The sequence below is a fragment of the Choristoneura fumiferana genome, chromosome Z (genome assembly GCF_025370935.1).
Source record: "Choristoneura fumiferana chromosome Z, NRCan_CFum_1, whole genome shotgun sequence".
Classification (NCBI taxonomy): Eukaryota; Metazoa; Arthropoda; class Insecta; order Lepidoptera; family Tortricidae; genus Choristoneura; species Choristoneura fumiferana.
The window spans coordinates 19,080,369-19,100,733 of record NC_133472.1 but is presented as its reverse complement, the minus strand read 5'-3'; the positions used below and the strand labels follow the sequence as shown (position 1 = coordinate 19,100,733).

At 39.7% G+C, this 20,365-nt stretch overlaps 2 protein-coding genes across 3 annotated transcripts in view; one reads left to right on the top strand and one right to left on the bottom strand.

Annotated features, from left to right (window-relative positions):
* LOC141430748 (thiamine transporter 2-like) overlaps positions 1 to 1,765 on the bottom strand; it is a 37,266-nt gene extending 35,501 nt beyond the window's left edge. The window contains exon 1 of the mRNA XM_074091610.1: positions 1,278 to 1,765. Coding sequence (XP_073947711.1) covers positions 1,278 to 1,512 — 235 coding nt within the window. The 5' untranslated portion in view covers positions 1,513 to 1,765. The remainder of the gene's footprint in view (positions 1 to 1,277) is intronic.
* Positions 1,766 to 3,408: 1,643 nt separating this feature from the next.
* Positions 3,409 to 20,071, top strand: LOC141430585 (uncharacterized). Of its 2 annotated transcripts, XM_074091361.1 has the most exons (7): positions 3,409 to 3,829; positions 3,951 to 4,072; positions 4,275 to 4,328; positions 8,535 to 8,744; positions 9,863 to 10,024; positions 18,605 to 18,673; positions 18,945 to 20,071. In XM_074091361.1, the coding sequence occupies exons 1-7, from the start codon at positions 3,711 to 3,713 to the stop codon at positions 19,688 to 19,690; spliced, it is 1,482 nt and encodes a 493-aa protein (XP_073947462.1). In that variant the 5' UTR covers positions 3,409 to 3,710; the 3' UTR covers positions 19,691 to 20,071. The 2 variants fall into 2 exon arrangements, with proteins under 2 accessions (XP_073947462.1, XP_073947468.1); XM_074091367.1 differs by lacking the exon at positions 4,275 to 4,328 and having other exon boundaries at positions 3,411 to 3,829.
* Positions 20,072 to 20,365: the final 294 nt, after the last annotated feature.

Sequence of the window (20,365 nt, the reverse complement as noted above, 5' to 3'; positions counted from 1 at the left end):
TTCAGTCTTATTACATCCCATACACAAAGGTGATTGTACAACTCTCATCAAATGCAAAAAACAATTAAGTGGAATGTGACCAGATCAAACACGTAGTGCTGACACAAGAAGGCCGCTGGAAAGGCCAAAGCAAATAATATTATAAGAAAATAATAATCCTTGTACTGTTATCTAATAATTCTTTTAATATGTAATGACTATTTCATCCCAGCCTATATACGTCCCACTGCTGGGCACAGGCCTCCTCTCAGAACAAGAAGGCAGTCCCAGTGCGGATTGGGAACTTCACACGCACCATTGAATTGCTTTGCAGGTTTGTGCAGGTTTCCTCACGATGTTTTCCTTCACCGCAAAGCTCGTGGTAAATTTCAAATGTAATTCCGCACATGAATTTCGAAAAACTCAGAGGTGCGAGCCGGGGTTTGAACCCACAACCCTCTGTTTGAGAGGCGATAGGTCAAACCACTAGGCCACCACGGCTTTTATGGATGGATGACTATTTGATGAAGTGAAATTACTCAAGAGAAAATATTAGTATTGAATATTCTATATATTGTTTTGGATGAAATGAAATTCGATAATTTATTTGTCGAAATTCCAAGGGGCACCCCACAAAATGGGTTTAATGGGTACAATTTATGTATAAATTGGGTATGTCAATAATATCTATGGTCAAAAATACTTGTTTTAAATAAGTTTTAACATTTTTAAGACTGTTTTTGAAAGTTAAATAATTTACAAGAAGTCTATTTTCTCCAACTTACTCTAGTTGAGACATCACTTGGCCTATTGGGCATAATAATAGTTCAGCTGATAGTCTGTTTCCGACTTAGTTTTTACAGACAACATTTCTAGAGCCACAGTTTTTGCAATACAACTAGGTACTCTTCTTAAACAAAAAAAAAATGGACTATAGGTGGGACTTCTTTTTGTGCCTTAATAATTTTATTCCAATTATTATTATTATTTATATTGTCTCCAAATATAGCAAATGAGTATGATGTTTTAAGGAGTATTCAAAAAAGTACAATATCAGTGGTAATCATTATTGTGTTATTGTGACCTGTAATAAAAACTAAATAAAGCCTATGATTGAAACATGATTTTAAACTGAAAAGTCCAAGTTGCACTGAGTTGTTTAGTGTGCAATGTTGTCAATCACATTTTACTCAATCATAGGTATACATACCTAAATAACATCTTACATAATAGTTCTTTTATAAACTTAGCAAGAGGTTGTTTAGACTTTAAAGTATAGAAAAGTTGTAAATACGAACCTGACAGTATGATAACAGGCTTGAACCTAAGGAAGTCAGTTATTAAAAATATCACAACTAAAAGTGCCATATATGAATAAGTTGCAACCGGATAAACGTCCCGGAACAACTGCTCCGATGTTACATTTCTCCATTCTCCAGTCAAAAACTCAGTTACAAAAGGTTCTGATGGTCTAATCTCGCGCAAGGTTCCGAAAGCGCAGAGAATAAGAGTGATTTTAACCCATTCCAGCATTTTCACTACTGAACAACGGTATATGCGTAACTTTAAGTATTGTTTCTTCGTTTAAACTTTACACTATGTGACCTATCAGTCTAAAATGTATTCTTCAAGAAGTTAATTTTTGGTTTTATCCGCGCTAAACTTCAATCAACTTTTACGTAAATTTGCGCTATTTCGCAACGCAACACCACATGACAGTTCCCTCTGGAAACTATTGACGCAATGTACTTTAATGAAATGACTCTATGCATAAAACGTAGTGATTATATACTTTGACTCTATGCTAGTGACAAGACAAAGTGACATATGTCATGAATGATTGTTGTTGTTTCTTTAAAAAAATATGGCTCTGTCCATCGGAGGACAATTTTGCCAGTGTCTAGTAAGTTTTGCCGTTGTACGGTAAAAAAATATAGAAAGCGAATTATGAGACGTAATGGTAGATGAACGATGACAGCGCGAATCAGCAAACAAATTAAAATTCAAAAAGTTTTTTTAATATTCATTTGGATTTCTACTAGTAGGTATACCCGTAACAGACATTCCGATTTAGCAGATGCCCTTCCGTCGCTGAACAAGATATTCGCAAAACATGATAGTCTCAAAACATGATATTCTCAAAACATGATATTCTCAAAACATTATATTCGCAAAACATCATATTCGCAAATAATAATATTCTCAAAATCTTAATTACGATTATCGATAATTATACCTAATTACACCATTTTTAAAGTTTGAGCACCACTCGTAATAATGACGTCAGAATTACTCATGTGGTCGGAACCATAAATCATTTATTCATTTATAAGTCATGTTCATTACATTAGGAAACATATTATTAAATAGTAGGTACACGACACCCTGTTAGGGTATAAAAATGATAATCCTTATACTATTTTATTCCAATAATTCATTATATCTACGGATTAGAGGAGTGATGTCATTAAAATACTAATGCTAATATAATAAGAATTTATTGTAAATTTTTGTAACTTGGTTGGTTGGTTGTTTTTTAGAAAAATATGGCTCTGTCCATTGGAGGACAATTTTGCCAGTGTCTAGTAGGTTTTGCCCTGGTTTTGTTTTGTAATGGTGGATGAACGATGACAGCGCGAATCTTTTTGTAACTTAATTATGGTCTGTCCCAGAATTCGAGATACTAAAATGACGTTTCATGTGTTACCTGTTTTTTGCGTCTCATAAATAATGATGTGCCGCAACCGGTTATTACCGAAAGATTTTGTAGGTACCTATGTATGTATGTCGTAAAATATTAAGATATGAACGGATCCGTGATGTACTAAAATGTAGGGCACTTAGGACATTCTAGAAAAGGTAAAATAGGTCTAATAAAAATGCGACCGTTTTCGAGATATTTCGACTTTTTATAGATGTTGATGTTTAAGTTTCAATTTCATTCTAAGTAAGTTTTACATTAACTAAATAATATGAGAATAATGAATATTTGATTTATTATTCTATGATATGAATATCAAAATAAAAACACGAGAAAACGCACTGATCACATCCGATGACAATACGAGTAAAGTAACGAAAATCGGTTGAATACCACTTGAATACGAAAAACATGAACAATGACGTTGTGTGATATCTGAGGGCCTACTCCGAAATTCGAAAATCAATGTTCGTACCGTAACGTCCCTCTCACTTACGTATTAAATTAAATAGTAGTGTCAGAAGGACGGAACGACACGAACTTCTCTATCTGTGCACCACGGTTTGAACCGACCAATCAACGCTCACGCGCACTTGGCGGTCGACGTTGATTGGCCGGTTACGACAAGATGGCCTGTGACACTGAGTAGAATTTTCTCTGCTGGGCTACTCCGAAACTCGAAACTCGAAGTTCGTGTCGTGCGGTCCCTCTGACACTTACACTGTTTGATACGACAGCGAGAGGGATCGCACGACACGAACTTCGAGTTTCGAGTTTCGGAGTAGCCCGCCTGTTTTTTTCTTCTTCTACGACCAAAGAGTAAAGTAATGTTCATGTTTTTTTCATTCAATGTGATAGTGATGAACTTTTGACATAAAAGTTAATAATTACAACAATTGCGATAATTAATTTCTACGTGACTGATATTGCTGATAAAACAAGGATAAAATATTTCTTACGTCAGATTGGATTATTAAAAAAGATACACAGTTATGAAAACCTCAGAGAGATTTAATTGACTAACTGAAAAATGTTGAAGTGTGCGCATTGTGACAAAGTGTATAAATACGAGAGCGAGAGGAAGAGGCACCAGAAAAGCCACTTTCCTCAATTTGAGTGCATAGTTTGCGCCAAAAAGTTCAGTTTTTTGTAAGTGATTAACATGAAAATAAAATTACAATAACTATTTAATGACTTGCATTTGTATACTTTTTGGTTTGGAAACTGGATTGTCAATTCGTACAATAACTTATAATGTTACAATTCAAAGGTCAGCATTGCGACGACACCAGAAGCAGCATGAGAGGACAGGCAGCGTGCAGTGTGGGCAGTGTGGTGGTCACTTTCGGGATGAGACTTTACTAAAACGCCACATACAATATGCACACCGAGGTGAGTGCTACACAAGCATCTGATAAGCAGTGCACTTTGAGGTTATGTTAGTGAGTGAGTGAGTAGTTAGTAGTTCATGGTGACATTTGTTCACAATGGCGGATTTGCAGTCCTGGCTGCTGTAGGCCCCAGGCCATGTATTAAATTATCAGGTGCCCCTTTCTCAGCATTGTTAAGATTTAAGTTATTTTTTATGTTTCAGTTGGCCGCCCTATACCCGGCTGGGCCTACTGGGCCATAGGGCAAATCCACCACTGTTTGCTCATAATTAGGCTTGGGACTTTTGGATGCTTACCGTGGTTCAAGAATCCATGGAGTCGTCATATGTTGTAAAACAATTTTCGAAGCCAAAGTCAAAGTTACATAATATTTTACATTTTATTTACTAACGCATTTAACACTTAAATACACTAAAACATATTACTGTTAGTAATCACAGTAAACTAAAACAAATACTTTATGTGACAGCAACAAAAATCTCTGTTTCAATTGTCTTATTTTACCTGTAACTTCCAGATACCTGAGGCGGTACTGGCTTTTGGAATAATTGTACCATAATCATAGTCGTCATCAATTATTATTTCATGTTAATTTCAAAAATGGTAGTAAGCAAGGATTGTTATTGTTTTTTCTATGTTATGCGAGGTTAAATGAGTTGAAGATTGATCAAAAACTCTTTTCGGTGTTGAGAAAGATTTCTCTACTCACATCGCCTGAAGATAAACTTATATTCTCAAAAAAGATATCCAATGCAATATCTTTGTGGTACCTACAAGGTATTAGCGGGCTGTTTTCCGCAATTCGACGTCTAAGTGCGCCTATTTTGCGTGATTAGGCTGTAGGCACTATTCATGCCAGCCTAGCTCCTGGAGGAAGCCTAGCAGACCCTTCACGTTGCCGACGACTTCCTGCAGTGACCCTGGTGATCCGAGGTGTAGTGCCCTGTAGTTCGCCACACCAGAGCATTCCAGAAAGATGTGAGTGGCTGTCTCTTCTGCCTCCATGCATGCTCTGCACAAGGGGCTGTCTGTAACACCTAGATTATGTAAGTGCTTGTTTAGCAAGACGTGTCCAGTATGAGTTCGAACCAGCAGTCGGAGTTGATCCCTCCTAAGTCCGCGAAGCTTGCGGGACAATCCGGTGTTGTCGGGAGGGCTTCTCTGGTTTGCCTGCATGTATCTAGGTTTGTCCAATATTTTTGGTGCATTACCTTGGTATTGTGTCGCAGTTTGCCGCGCAGCCGTCCAAAGGGCAGAGGTAGGATGGGTTTGGGACCGAAGACCTTTATCTCCGAACCCCCTCTAGCCAATTGGTCGGCCGCGTCGTTACCTCGCGATCCACTGTGTCCTTTTATCCATTGTAGTGTTATGGTGTTTGTCTCACTTACCAACATCAGAGCTTGATGGCACTCGTCGTTGTCGTTGCAAGACCGATTTGCTGTCAAACAATATATGGATAGGAAAATCCTGTACCTTCCTGGAGTCAATCGCTGCAGTTGCCATTATGATTCCCATACATTCCGCTTGGAAGACGGTATTATGGGCTCCTAGTGGCATTGATATGTTGATATTCAGGTCCTCTGAATGTGCTCCAGAGCCTGTACCAGTTCAGTGGTACGAGGGCGACACTGAAAGTTTTTAGAACTGGCCACTTGTAAACAATATAATAAAGAAGTAAGTTTTAATTTTGAAAATGGAACTCTGCCAATATTATTGAGTGTGTATTTCATTCATTTGTCATTTGTTTTGCGATTTGGCGGCAAATTGAAAATTGTCTGTGTCACGTCAACCTTAGAACGTCAACATGAATTTAACGCGAGAAAATTTTCGTGCAATGATTTTTTATGACTTTCGATGTCATTTAAGTCAACAAGAAAGCTATGATAGACTTGATTGACCTTTCATGGTGAAGCCCCATCTCGTGCGACCATTTACAACTGGTTTAATGAGTTTAAGCGTGGTCGCACTAATCTCACCGATGATCTGCGTGAGGGACGGCCTTCTACGACGACGACTGGAAATAACATCAGTGTTGTGCGGCATATGATAGAGACTGACAAAAGAGTGACGTATCAGCAGATTCGGACAAGCTTAGGCATCTGTATGAGTCAAGTGCATAAAATCCTCCATGAACATTTAGCGGACAGGAAGCTTTGTGCGAGGTGGATACCTTATAATTTGACCGATGCCCAAAAACTCCGTCGCGTTGATTGGTGCCGTGAAATGATTCAAAGATTCAACGGAGGTGACTCAAATGCTGTTTTCATACGGGTGACGAAAGCTGGGTTTACTGTTATGATCCAGAAACCAAGAGACAGTCTGCTCAATGGGTGTTTCCTTTCGAGGAGTTGTCAACTAAAGTGAAGAGGTCGAAGCGTGGGAAAAAAGATGGTGGCCTCGTTCTTCGGAAGGACAGGTCACTATGCGACAATTGTTTTAGAGGATCAAAAAACAGTTACTGCAGAGTGGTACACTAACAATTGTTTGCCACTTGTATTGGAAAAAGTTCGGCAGAAACGATCTCGAAGTAGGATCCTTCTTCACCACGACAACGCCTGTTCGCACACCGCCAGGCGAACGATCGACTATTTAGTGACGTCAGACGTGGAATTACTGGGTCACCCGCCGTATAGCCCCGACCTCGCACCTTGCGATTTTTACTTATTCCCGAAAATAAAAGACAAACTTCGAGGAAAACTTTTTATGAACACCGAGGAAGCAGTGGGTGCGTTTCAAAAGGCCGTCGAAGAGACCCCTAAGGACGAGTGGGCTAAGTGCTTTTCTCAGTGGTTCCATCGGATGCAGCGGGTATTGATTTGAATGGACACTATTTTGAAAAGATATAATAAAACTAATAACTTGATAGTTTGCTCAGTTTTTGATTTTCTAAGAACTTTCAGTTTGACCCTCGTATCTACAAATCAGTAGGTATTCAAATTCGCAAGTCATATTAAGATGATTCAGTTAAATTGTGACAGAAATTATGTTAAAGTCTTTTATCAAAAGTGACAATATTACTCAAATGTTTTTTTAATATTAAGTTACGAAAAAGTTGTCAGTAGTCTGCCACAGCACTAATATTAAAGAGGATGCATAATTAGATAAATCATATTATTATATATATCGCGTCACTTGTAAACTGCTGCCACTATAATAATTATAACGATTTACGATAATTTTAAATGCAATGTTACAATGTGTTTACTTTACGATGTATCAACATTATCATAGTATCTACTATATCGTATTATTTTTAGACTTTGACTGACTTCGAAAATTATATAATAACATATGACGACTCCATGGATTCTAGAACCACGGTAAGCATCCAAAAGTCCCAACCCTATTTATAATACATAACTTTATTTTCATCACACTTGCTCGTAAACAGTGTCGTAACATGCAGGCTACCTTAGTTGCAACCCCCTAAATAAAACCCTCGACCGTAATGTGCTTGTCATGAAACCCGTGGTCGGTAAATGAGTCATTGCGCGTACACATTTTCTTGTCATGAAGCCCAAGGTCGGTAAATGAGTCAGTGCCCGTACTGATGGCGCTGCGCCGTGCCGCGTGCCCGTGCGCGCGCTCCTGCTGCAAGACTACATGGACCACCACATGCACACGCACGTTGCGGCGCATGCTGCGGGAGGGGGAGGTTGAGGGCGACGCTGCCAAGAGCACAGCCTAAGGTATCGCCAATATTTGGAACAATTATATTTTTTCTTTTACAAATACAAAATTTTACTTGCAAATGTGATGAAAAACATTGTATGTCGCACGGGCGGTACTAGAATTACGAACATCGACTCATTAAAGCCTTAGACTCTCGTTCGTAATTCCTTATTTACCGCCCTTAAGACACAATGTACTATTAAGTGTAATTTTTCATCCAGCTTTTCATAATCTATCTACAAAACCATTGTTTTGCATATCATGTCTCACCAAAATTTGCATATCCTCCTGAGTCCTAACTTCTTTGGTGGGTTTGTTATTTTGGTTATTATTTCAACATCCATAAAATTCTTTATTCAATAAACAATTTGTGCTATATAAAGTACTAGCAATTACCCGCGACTCCGTCCGCTCAGAATTTGTTTATCGCTATCCCGCGGGAGCTATGTAATTTTCCGGGATAAAAACTATCATATAATATGTCCTTCTCCGGGACCTAAACTATCTGTATACCGAATTTCATCCGAATCGATGTAGTGGTTTGGACGTGATGAAGTAACAAACAAACAAACACACTTACAAACTTTTGCATTTATGAAATTAGTGAGATGTTTGGTCATTATTTTTAGTGTTAATTTGTTCTTTATAATATATGCGAGGACTCACTAGGACTATCCTATTAAATCTTTTGTTGTTTTTTTAATAAAAAAAGGTAAAAACTCAGGATGCACAGTAGGTTATTAATAATAAATTTCTTAATATTACATTTAAACTTTACAATTTTATTGTAGGTACTTACAGCTGCCCTGAATGTAACACTACATTTAGCAGTGATCTTGCTCTACGTACACATTCCAAGATACATAACCCTGAGTCAGAGAGAAAATTCCGTTGCTCTTATGAAGGCTGCAAAAAGGCATTCAATTTCCCTCATCACCTGAAGCACCATGAGCTTACACACACCAATGCCAAACAACATTATTGTAACATCTGCGGAAAAGGTACAGTTTTGAATATGTTACTAATTATTTAGTAATTAGAACATCACTGGTTTTTATGTAAATATACACATAGAAATATATATGATTATTTTTAATTGGTGTTCAGCAGTTCTAAGATAACTAACCAAAATTTTATTAAATAGGTGAGGTTGCACATCATGACCTCACTGTTTAGTTAATTACTATTAATGATATTGTTAAAACCAGTACACAATGTATATGTTGGTCATCTTCTATTCATTATTGAAGTGATGTATCTATGGGGAATTCCCTTTAAGTCTTAGATTTTATGTCAATATTCACAACTTTAATATGTACTTATAAGTCAATGACAACTTATTTCACATACTTAATAATTAATAGTAATATGTTAAGTATCAAGCTTTGATATTTCATCTTATTGTCGAACCATACGCGTATCTTTCTAATCTTAAACGGTTTTAGGGGGTTATTTACTTCAAAAGGAGAAAACGGAACATTAAATTTCATCTTATTGTCGGACCATACGCGTGTCAAATTAGAAATATTGTAAAAATTGCCAACTAATTATGTATCTTGTGGCATAATTAGTATCAAATGCAAGGGTTAGAGGTTGAAGGCTTCTAATTTTAACCATTAGTATGATGTGATGTCAATGCGTTATTAATATGTAGGTATTTTCCAAATAAATGTTAACATAGAATATAAATTTTGGGTCCATGTGTCTGTGACATCAACATGACCACTATCAATTATTGAATTAGAAAAATTGGTGCCTGACCACTAATTAAAAATCATCATATACAAAATATCAAATCCTTAAAACCTAACATACAGTTAAGTTCAAAACTCAGTTTATAAACAAAGTACCTTACTGTTATGCAAGAAAATTGATGATCATGATCATGAATGAGAAGGCTATTGTTGTTATATGAAATAATATTGTAAGTAATTATTACAACCATAAAATTGTATGCAAAACTCAATTAATAAATAAAAATAAAAGGAAAATAGTTTACTCAGGTCACACGAATTCATATATCATAAAAGTATATATTGTTATGATACTGTTCCTTAAAATTAATTAATTAAAATGTCAATTATATGTCGAGTGTTTTCATATATGAAATGTATTTCAGGATTTATCCAATCGCATCACTTGAAGACACATCTTAAAGCACACAGTCCCCAAAATTTGTTGTTTTGTACAAGGCCAGAATGCAGTAAAAAATTTGCAACAAAACATGCTTGGAAGAAGCACATTGCTGCACATGGAAAAGTACTGAAACCAAGTTTAACAGGTATTTATTTTTTAATTTCTTAAATTCAACATGTTCCATATACAAACTAAACACAGATGCTGTATGATAATGAGTATGATGCATTTATAGAAACTATTGCTAATGGAATTTGACTTGAGTTGAATGATACCAACACTGCTACACAAATAGTATATGAATGTTACCAAGGCGTCAAATAGTTGACTGTACAACAAGAGCATAAAACGAATAATTCTACCCAAGACGTTCATATAGCCACCCGAGCCGGTATGGCGAGGGTGGATAGACACGTCGAGGGGAAAATGGATTTAATGCTAGAGTTTTACACTCTGCTTTTCACTTCGATTGCGAGAAATTATCCCTATCCCGTGGGAATATCGGAATAAAAAGTATCCTATGTTTTAATCCAGGTATTAAACTAACTTTTTGCCAAATTTCATCCAAATCCGTCCAGCCGTTTCAGCGTGAAGAAGTAACAAACATACTCACTCACTCACTCACAAACTTTCGCATTTATAATATTAGTAGGACTAGCTTTTACCCGCGGCTTCGCACGCGTATACTATTCGGTGTGGTAGCTGCAATTGAAATTTTCGGGATTTTACAAAATTCCCCTGGAAATTTCCAATATTTATATCGTGGTCTTCATTGAGGTTGTGTTGTGAATAACTGTACAAAATTCAAGACTCTTAAACCCAGTGCTGAAGTTTCAAAATTTTTCCCTTTCCAAATTCAAATGCAAAATTCAAATTCAAATCATTTACTCAGTAAATAGGCCGCAATGGGCACTTTTACACGTCATTTTTTATATAACCAGTGCTTTCGGAAAGACCATGATTGCCAAGACGAATGCGTCGCAAGAAACTTGGCAGAAAGTCATTTTTTCAAAATAAAATAATTACAAATAAAATACTTAAAAACTACAGTAAGCAATTAAAGAAAAAAATACGAAATAATAATAATAATAATAATAATACAGGGATGTATGGGGTCCCTTAGTTACAAAACTATACCGTGGGAATATCGGGATAAAAAGTAGCGTACTTATGTGTTATTCCAGACATACGGCTACCTACATCCAAATTTCATGCCTCTAAGCCTAGCGGTTGTTATTTCGACATTTTATTCCTAGGTATCCCGTGGTAATATCGGGTCAAAAAGTCGTCTATGTGTTTTTCTAGACATCCAGCTTCCTACATACCAAATTTCATGACTCTAAGCTCAGCGGTTAATATTTCAAGATTTTATCCCTATCCCGTGGGAATATCGGGGTAAAAAATAGATTATGTGTTATTCCAGAGGTCCAGCTACTTACTTACCAGATTTCATGACTATAAACCCAGTGGTTGTTATTTCGTTGTTTCCAGATTTTATCCCTATCCCGTTGGAATATCGGAATAAAAAGTAGGCTATGTTTTATTCCATAATTTCCAGCTATCTACATACCAAATTTCAGGGCTCTAAGCCCAGCGGCTATTAGTTCAAGATTTTATCCCTATCCCGTGGGATAAAAAGTAGCCTATGTGTTATTTCAAACGTCCAGCTACCTGCTTATCAAATTTCATGACTCTAAGCCCAGCGGTTAATATTTCGAGATTTTATCCCGATCCCGTGGGAATATCGGGATCAAAAGTAGCCTATGTTTTATTCCAGATGTTCAGCTATCTACATACCAAATTTCATCCAAATCCGTCCAGCCGTTTCAGCGTGAAAGAGTAACAAACATACTCACTCACTCACAAACTTTCGCATTTATAATATTAGCAGGATTATTGATCATTGTAGTGGGGTGGATGCGAGATGCAATAAATAAAACGTTAAATCACTTGAAAGAACTATAATTTACACAAGTAATACACTCGGTAGGTCTTTAGTAACAAAGCACAAAAATAACGTCTTACGATACGAGTATGTGGTACAATTCCTTACAGCACGCAACGGGAGCGGCAAGCGGACTGGCGGCGTGTTGTAGCGCGCGCGCTGGGAACGAACCAATTGCGTAAGAGCGAGAGCGACTGATTGGCTTCCCGCGTGAGAGACTGAGACAGATGTCTGCGCGCGGCGCGCGGGAATTATTGGAACTAAACTGGCTAACAGAAATGAACGAGAGCGCGAAAGCGGCGAGTGAATATTTCGACCGTTTAAAAAAAATGAATTTAATGCAGCAGCGGGTTTACTTCCTACATACTCCCCCTTTTGACCAGGAAGGTGCCCTCACCACTGGTCAAAGAAAAGAGAAAAAAAAAAATCAATTCTTACGAGGCCGGCCTCTTCGTCTTGCCGGTGCAACTGGATGTGGAACCTCGAGTCCTTCACCCTCTCTAGCATGGTAACGCCTTAAGTCGGAAATGTGGTACTTCCCTACTATCTCATGAGGCTTTTCGGGAAATGCGACGCCGTAAGTAGTAGGACTCACTTTCTTACTAACCACGTAAGGCCCATCACGTTTTGGAGCAAACTTTGACGTCACGCCTTTTGAAGCACTGCTAAGGACGTGAGATTTCATAAGCACCAGATCACCAATAACGAGTTCATCGGGTCGACGACGAAGATCTTTGGCAGCCTTTTGAATGTCCTGCTGTTTCTCGATGGAGTCCTTACTTGAACTGAGCGTATCTGCAAGCTTAAGCAGGTAAGGTGTGATTTGTGGCACGTAGTTTTCCGCCATGATCACAGCACGGAGATCAGTTTGTACCTCCAGTGGCGACCTTAGCTCACGAGCATAAGTTAGGTATGCAGGGGTCTGTTCTGTAGATTTGGTCCGCGAGGAGTTCATAGCAAAACGAATCGAAGGCAGAGCCTCTGGCCATTTGTTATGATGATCCTGTACGAGGATTGCCAGCTGCGTTTTCAAATCGCGGTTTTTGCGCTCAACCGGATTGGCCTCTGGGTGATACAACGGCACAAGGTTTTGCTTAACGCTCAGCGTGAACATCGCTTTTTGCATGACTTCTGCAATGAACTGCACACCGTTATCGGAAATAACTCGACGAGGGAAACCAAAACGTAAGAAAACTTCCTCAATCAAGGTTTTGGCACAAACTTCAGCCGTGGCGTCAACGAGAGAAAATAACTCTACCCATTTGCTTGCAGTATCTTCGACGATAAGCACCCATCTTTCTCCGTTGGCACCCTTCGGAAGCGGTCCGAAAAGGTCAACAGCTAACACTTCGAACCGTTGTGCCGGGACGGGAGTTTGCAGCAAACCGGTAGGTTTCTCATTTGACGGTTTAAACCTCTGGCAATCAATGCACGTTTTCAGGTAATCAGCTACGAACCGACGCATGCCGGAAAGTAAAACCGTTGTGAAATGCGATGCATGGTTCTATCCAAGCCTCCGTGACCCGAGGTAGCAGCGTCGTGGCACTCAATCATAACCTGCTTTCTTCTTTTTTCAGGTATTACCAGTTGCGGCTCTTCGGTGTCAACATCAGTATAGCGGTACAGGACTCCTTTACACATATGGTAACCTCTTTCAGTCCACCTGTTAATTTCTAATTCATCTTTCCCTTCCAGGCCATGGATGATCTTCGCTACTTCAGGGTCGTCGAGCTGGTCGTCACGCAGAGCGACGGCTTCCCATCGCGGAGCTTCGATGATCACCGTGCAGATTCCGCAGGAATCACGAGCTTCATCTACGCACGGAGGGCGACTAAGTGAATCAGCAATAACGTTAGCCTTCCCTGGCGTATACTCGACTTGAAGATCGAAGGATTGGAGCTTCATCGCCCAACGTACCAGTCTTCCTGTCGGCGACTTCAAGGTGAGTAACCACTTAAGTGGCTGATGATCGCTAGCCACACGCACAGAATGTCCGTCAATGAAGCCACGGAACTTTTCAACCGCCCACACGACTGCAAGAGCTTCCCGTTCGGTAGTAGAATAGTTGCGCTCGGCAGGTGTGAGGAGACGGCTAGCATACGCGATCGGACGTTCTTCGCGAAGACACTCCCCCTGCAGCAAAGCCGCACCCAGAGCATAATTGCTGGCGTCGGTTCTGAGGACGAACGGGAGAGCATAGTCAGGTTGGATAAGTATTGGTGATGACGTGAGTAGTCGTTTCAGTTCGTTGAATGCGTTGACCTGAGCTTCCTTCCACAACCATGGCTGGTCCTTCTTGGTGAGCATCGTTAACGGCTGTGCAACTTGAGAAAACCCTGGAACGAACTTCCTAAACCAGGAACACGTCTGTAAGAAACTTTTCAGGTGTTTCACAGAGGCGGGTTCCTTCATCTCTGATATCGCGTTGATCTTGTCTGGATCCGGTGATATTCCTTGAGGTGTGATGACGTGCCCCAGATATTTGACGCTTTCCCGCGCAAATACGCATTTGGTGCGGTTTGCTCTTAAATTGAAAACACGTAGGCGGTCAAATACAGCACGTAAGTCTTCCAAATGTTGCGAGAAGCTGTCAGATATTAGGATCAGATCGTCGATATACCCTAGAATAGTCAGGCCTTGAAGTGATGCACCAGAACGAAATCTATCTATTAAACGCTGGAACGTAGCCGGTGCGTTCCGTAAGCCAAAAGGCATGCGTTTGAACCTGTGGACTCCAAACGGTGAAACGAACGCTGTTTTGTCTCGATCCTCCTCCCTGACTGAGACTTGCCAGTATCCCGAGCGAAGGTCAATAGTGCTCATATAGCAGCTTTTTCCTGTGTACTGCAACAAGTCATCAATAACGGGCAGTGGATAAGAGTCACTCTTCGTTACGGCGTTGAGTTTTCTGTAGTCCACGCAAAACCGAAAGGTTCCATCTTTCTTCGGCACCAAAAGAGCCGGTGCAGCCCATGGAGACTCGCATTCTTCAATAATGCCGTCTTTCAGCATCTTTTCTATTTCAGCTTCCATGATGGCTTTTTTGGCTGGCGTAAGTCTATATGGCGGCGCAGCGATGGGTTTGTGGTCGTCCGTATCAATGCAATGTTCTGCGAACGGCGTTGGACCTCCCCCTTCTCTAAAGATGTCATCATATTCCTGCAATGTTTCAGCCAGGATCGCCTTTTGGTTTGATGTCAACATGGTACCTTCGTCACAACGAATAAGATCCGCGGTCGCATACCCTACATAAGATCTTGATGTCTCACACTGGAGAGGGTGAATTACCTTAGGTCGATCAGATGAAAACCACATACTATCAGGAATGTTAATAACCAACCGCGCCTTTCGCAAGAAATCGATTCCCAATAAAGTGTCGTTATTAGCCGCGTCAGGGAAAATAACGAACGTGATAGGTATCACTGAGCCCTCGAGGTTAACTTCTACGTCAGCAAGTTTCACATCAATGTCGCGCACTACACCGTCTGCGAGCTTTATCGTCATGCAACTATCACGAAAAGGGTGCTGTAATTTACGTAACAACGCGTAAAGACTAGAACCCGCGATACTACGTTTAGCCGCTGTATCCATTAAACCAGTACCGCGATAACCGGAAATTTCGAACCGAAGAATGGGACGTCCACCGGTACCATTATTCGACAACGTAGGTAAATCACGTGCGCGATCCGCTTGCAACTCGTCACCGTGTTGAACATTCTGTGATAAACTATTCTTAGATAATATATCAGTTTTACAAATACATACATTCTGTTCTGTATTAATCTTTGGCACATCACATACATGTTTATTCTGACCTAAACTAATCTTTGACTGTTCAACACTGTGACACGTCTGTTTAGGTTTATTCTTTGACACAATATTAGAACTAACAGAAGATTGCAGAACATTATCGAAACAGTGATGCATCTGCTGTTTACTACTCTGTGATACAGTACTTTTACTAACAAAACAATTTGAAACACTATCGACACCATGATGCATCTGTTGTTTATCACTCTGTAACACAATATTTTTACCAACAAAACAGTTTGAAACATTATCGACACCGTGATGCATCTGTTCTTTATTACTCTGTGACATATTACTTTTACTAACAAAACATTTAGAAACATTATCAACATTATGATGCATCTGTTGTTTATCAATCTGTGACACAATATTAGAACTGCCAGAAGATTGTAGAACATTATCAAAATAGTGATGCATCTGCTGTTCATTACTCTGTGACATAATATTGGTCAAATCATTATGCGTTAAGTTATCACTTTTAAAATCACTATCGAACGAACAGAATGAGTCCTTATGGTTGCAGTTATCGCAATTTGCACGAATTACGCCTTTGGCGTTGCACCCATAACAACGGATATCCGTATGATCGATTTTGTTTTTCGCTTTTAAACAATCACTACGCTCGTGGCCAGTTCTACGACAGTAAACACAATAAAGTTTTTTACCTTGAGTCGTAGTCGGGCTTACCGCCGTATTACGGTCCTTTGCAGGCGGCGGGGGCGCCGCGCTCGGCGCGCGGAAGGCCGGGGCACCCGGACCGGCGCGCGCGCGGTCGGCGCGCTCGCGGGGAGGCGGGGCGGCGGCGCGCGGAGCCCTGCGGCGCTCGCGGCCGGCGCTCGCGATCCGTTGCCGCCGCGATAAGTTTGAACGCACGTAACTTCGTTCTCGTTTGAACACGGAGCGCGCGGCAAACACGTCGGGGCTTCGGCGAGCGATTCCTCAATGTTTATGGCTTTTTCGAGTAAATAATCAAGGTCACTTACAGATTCTCGCGTCAATCGTTTTCTTATTCGTTTGTCGAGTAAGCCATAAACTATATCGACCTGCATTCTGGCATCAACGGGATATGGAATCTTGGTTATTAAGGCGCGAAGTCGCTCAATAAAAACTTCTGCCCGTTCTTCACCCTGTTCCGATGCGTAGATTTCTCTCAGCAATTTGTGAGGCGGCTTCGGCACACCGAACCTGGCACGTAGCTTCTTAAGCGCGTCGTCCCACGTCAGGATCGTGGCGCGGACGCCTCGGTACCACAGCGCGGCCTCTGCCTCCAACAGCATGGGCATTCCTCGGAGCGCGTGCTGGTCGCTTACGTTGGTAGCTTCTTTGTACATCACTACGCTGTCTATGAATGCTTCTAACACGTCGGGTCGCGACTCGCTCCAGTAAACCGAGCGGTCAGTTTGCAAAGTTAGCATTTTGTGAAAAAACAGGACCCGCACAAGATGGCGACGGCGATACGGATATCTTGTCTTGGGAGTTCGCGAACGACGCGGCAACGAGGCTCTCAAAATTGACGGTTGGACTCTGCTTGAGCCTTTGCGAATTCGACAGGAACTACGCGAGCTGCCCCTCGGAATCGTGGGTCGTCATCACAATTATGCGTACTTTTCCCGTGGCATTTTAGAATAAAAAGTCGTTATGTGTTATACACCACATACACATAATATTGTTCACTATCCACTTTTCATGATTTAGTTCGTGGTTCGATCGAGCAATACCTATCTACGTGGTTCGGGAAAAATAGATACTGTGCCTCTAGTTGTGCGCCAATTAGTTGGATTCGAGACAATAAATAAAACGTTAAATCACTTGAAAGAACTATAATTTACACAAGTAATTTCGGTAGGTTTTTATAATAAACACAAAAAGTAATGTTTTACCATATTTCCAGCTATCTAGTACAAATTCCTTAAGCAGCGGGATTAAGATTTCAAGCGACTGGCTACGTGTTTAGCGCGCCCTAAATTAACAAATTGCGTAAGAGCGAGAGCGAGATTGGAATCCCGCGTGAATATCGAGACAAAATGCCTATGCCGGCCGCAGCTATCTACATACCAAATTTCATCCAAATCCGTCCAGCCGTTTCAGCGTGAAAGAGTAACAAACATACTCACTCACTCACAAACTTTCGCATTTATAATATTAGCAGGATTATTGATCATAATTATATATAGTAATGCATGAACATGCATAGTAAGTGAGCAATTGTTTCCACTGTTGATATTTCATTTCCTCGCCATCGAAGTGAAAAGCAGAGTGTAAAACTCGAGCATTAAACCCATTTTCCCCTCGACGTGTCTATACACCCTCACCGTACCGGCTCGGGTGGCTATATGAACGCCTCAGGTAAAATGGCTCGTTTTATGCTCTCGTTGTACAATCTACTATTGATAATCCTACTAATATTATAAATGTGGAAGTTTGTGAGCGAGTGAATAAGTGAGCTTGTGAGTGAGTGAGTATCTTTGTTACTTCTTCACGCTGAAACGGCTTAACGGATTTGAATGAAATTTGGCGAAAAGTTAGTTTATAACCTGGATTAAAACATACGATACTTTTTATCCCGATATTCCCACGGGATAGGGATAAAATCTCGAAATAATAACAGCTGGGCTTAGAGTCATGAAGTTTGGTATGTAGATCGCTGTACATCTGAAGTAACACATTTATAAGCTACTTTTTATCCCGATATTCCCACGGGATAAGGATAAAATCTTGAAATAACAACCGCTGCGTTTAGAGTCATGAAAATTGGCATGGGTGTTTTAATTTAACGTCAATGAAAACCACGATGTAATATTAAGGAATTCCCACGAGAATTTAATAAATTCCCGGAATTTCAATTCAACTGCTGTATCTGATGATTTACGCGAGCGAAGCCGCGGGTAAACGCTAGTTATTGTAATAAAATTACCTTTGATAATAATTATTTATAATTATAATAAAATTTAAATATGTTTTTTCTTTCAGAAATTAGATTTGATAGTGGAATTTCATCTGATTCGAATTCAGCATCTGAAATTCGTGAAAATGTGGAAGGTTTGTTTTTATATTTTGTTTTCAATATATGTAAATATAAACTAGATCACAGATTAAAGGCCTGTTACACCACTCATTGATAAATTTTATGCGACAGATATCTGTGATGCCATTTCTGTTTGTTTTGTTCGAATAAACAAGATGAAATCACACTTATCAATCACATAAAAATTATGAAGGAGTGGTGAAACAGGCCCTTAGGGTGTGTAATATAGAGAACACAGTAGAATTCAGAGCAGCATGTTTCAATAATTGTTTTGAATTGTTCCAGACACTCTTCTATGCGCTACTTGCGGAAAGTTAATATTGCGTCGTCAGTACATAAAACACAAACTGAAATGCAATCCTTCTTTTAAAGAAAACTGTGAAAGTGCAAATTTAGAAGATGTATTATTTAATTATAACAGTGGAATTGAACCAATCGACACTTCTGATTGTAGCCATGAGCTTGCTCAAAAAACACGCACAATTAATTTGAAAATAGACGGCGTGGGGATCAGTGACAGTTCAGAAAATCTCATTAAAGCTCCTGAAGTAGAAGATGCTCCTACACCTTCTGTGAAGGAAGAGATACGTACTGATACCAGTAGCGGTGTAAGCCATCCGTGTGCCGGTTGTGCCTGCGTTGGTGACCGATTGGCGAGCGGGTTTCCGGGTTCTAATAATAACCTTGAATTTACATTGAAAACTCAACTTGTATGTACATCTAATAATATGCCCGCAATAGAATACAGGAAAGATGGAATCGTGAAAATAAGGGAAATATTTGATGTCGATATTGTAACAATTAAAGACGTACAAAAGGAAACTAAGAGCAGGGCTAAAAATGAAGTGAATGACTTAAAATATGTTCCGTTCAATAGTTGCAAGGCAGTGTTAGGTAATTGTATAGTTAGCGAAGACGGGAGCATAGGTGAAGAATGTCTATGTGCAAGAATGATTGTAGACGAACAACAGATGAGTGCTCAGGAAATAGATGAATTGACTCCTAGTCCTTACGCAAGTTGGATGAGTTGATTCGTAATAAAATATTTTTTGTTAAGGGCCGCCACATACACTTCCAATCGAAATTCCGAAACGCAAACACATACGTTTATTTCAATTTTGTACGCACGGCTGGCTACCATGCGGAATTCCGAATCGCAGAAAACTTCGGACGGAAAACTACTGGTACGTGATCCAGTGATCCAGATCCAGATCCAGTACGTGGTGATCCATACATTTGTATGGATTTTCTGCGTTCGGAATTTCGATTCGAAATTTTGAAACGGAATTCCGAGTGTATGTGGCCCGCCCTAAGTAGAAAAAAATTAAAAATTTAAAGTCTTGTCTTGTCAATATTTAAAAACGGTACTTTAACCCTGTGATACTTATTTAATAAAGCGATTATGAACTCAATTTATCCTTTTATTATTGACTAGCTTTTGCCCGCGGCTTCGCTCGCGTTAAATTTGGAGTAACATACATTTACTTTCTGCGCTCCTTTTATCGTGTTTTGATTAATTTTTCGGAGGATTATATGGAAATACAAATACAGACAGATTTTCTTTAAGACAGATGGTGCAAATTTTGTAATACAAAAATCGACCTACATACGTAATTAATTATGATTCTACTTTGAAACCCTGCTTCGCTGATTCAGGGTTCGAATTTTAGAAAACGTTAAAGAAAACGTTTCTTTTGCCCGCGACT

Excerpts from the sequence above, each read along its gene's own strand:
- LOC141430585 (XM_074091361.1), top strand. The coding sequence starts at position 3,711 with ATGTTGAAGTGTGCGCATTGTGACAAAGTGTATAAATACGAGAGCGAG. Across the intron at positions 4,073-4,274 it reads CATACAATATGCACACCGAG|TTGGCCGCCCTATACCCGGC; the intron begins GTGAGTGCTACA and ends TTTATGTTTCAG. Across the intron at positions 10,025-18,604 it reads ACTGAAACCAAGTTTAACAG|AAATTAGATTTGATAGTGGA; the intron begins GTATTTATTTTT and ends TTTTTCTTTCAG.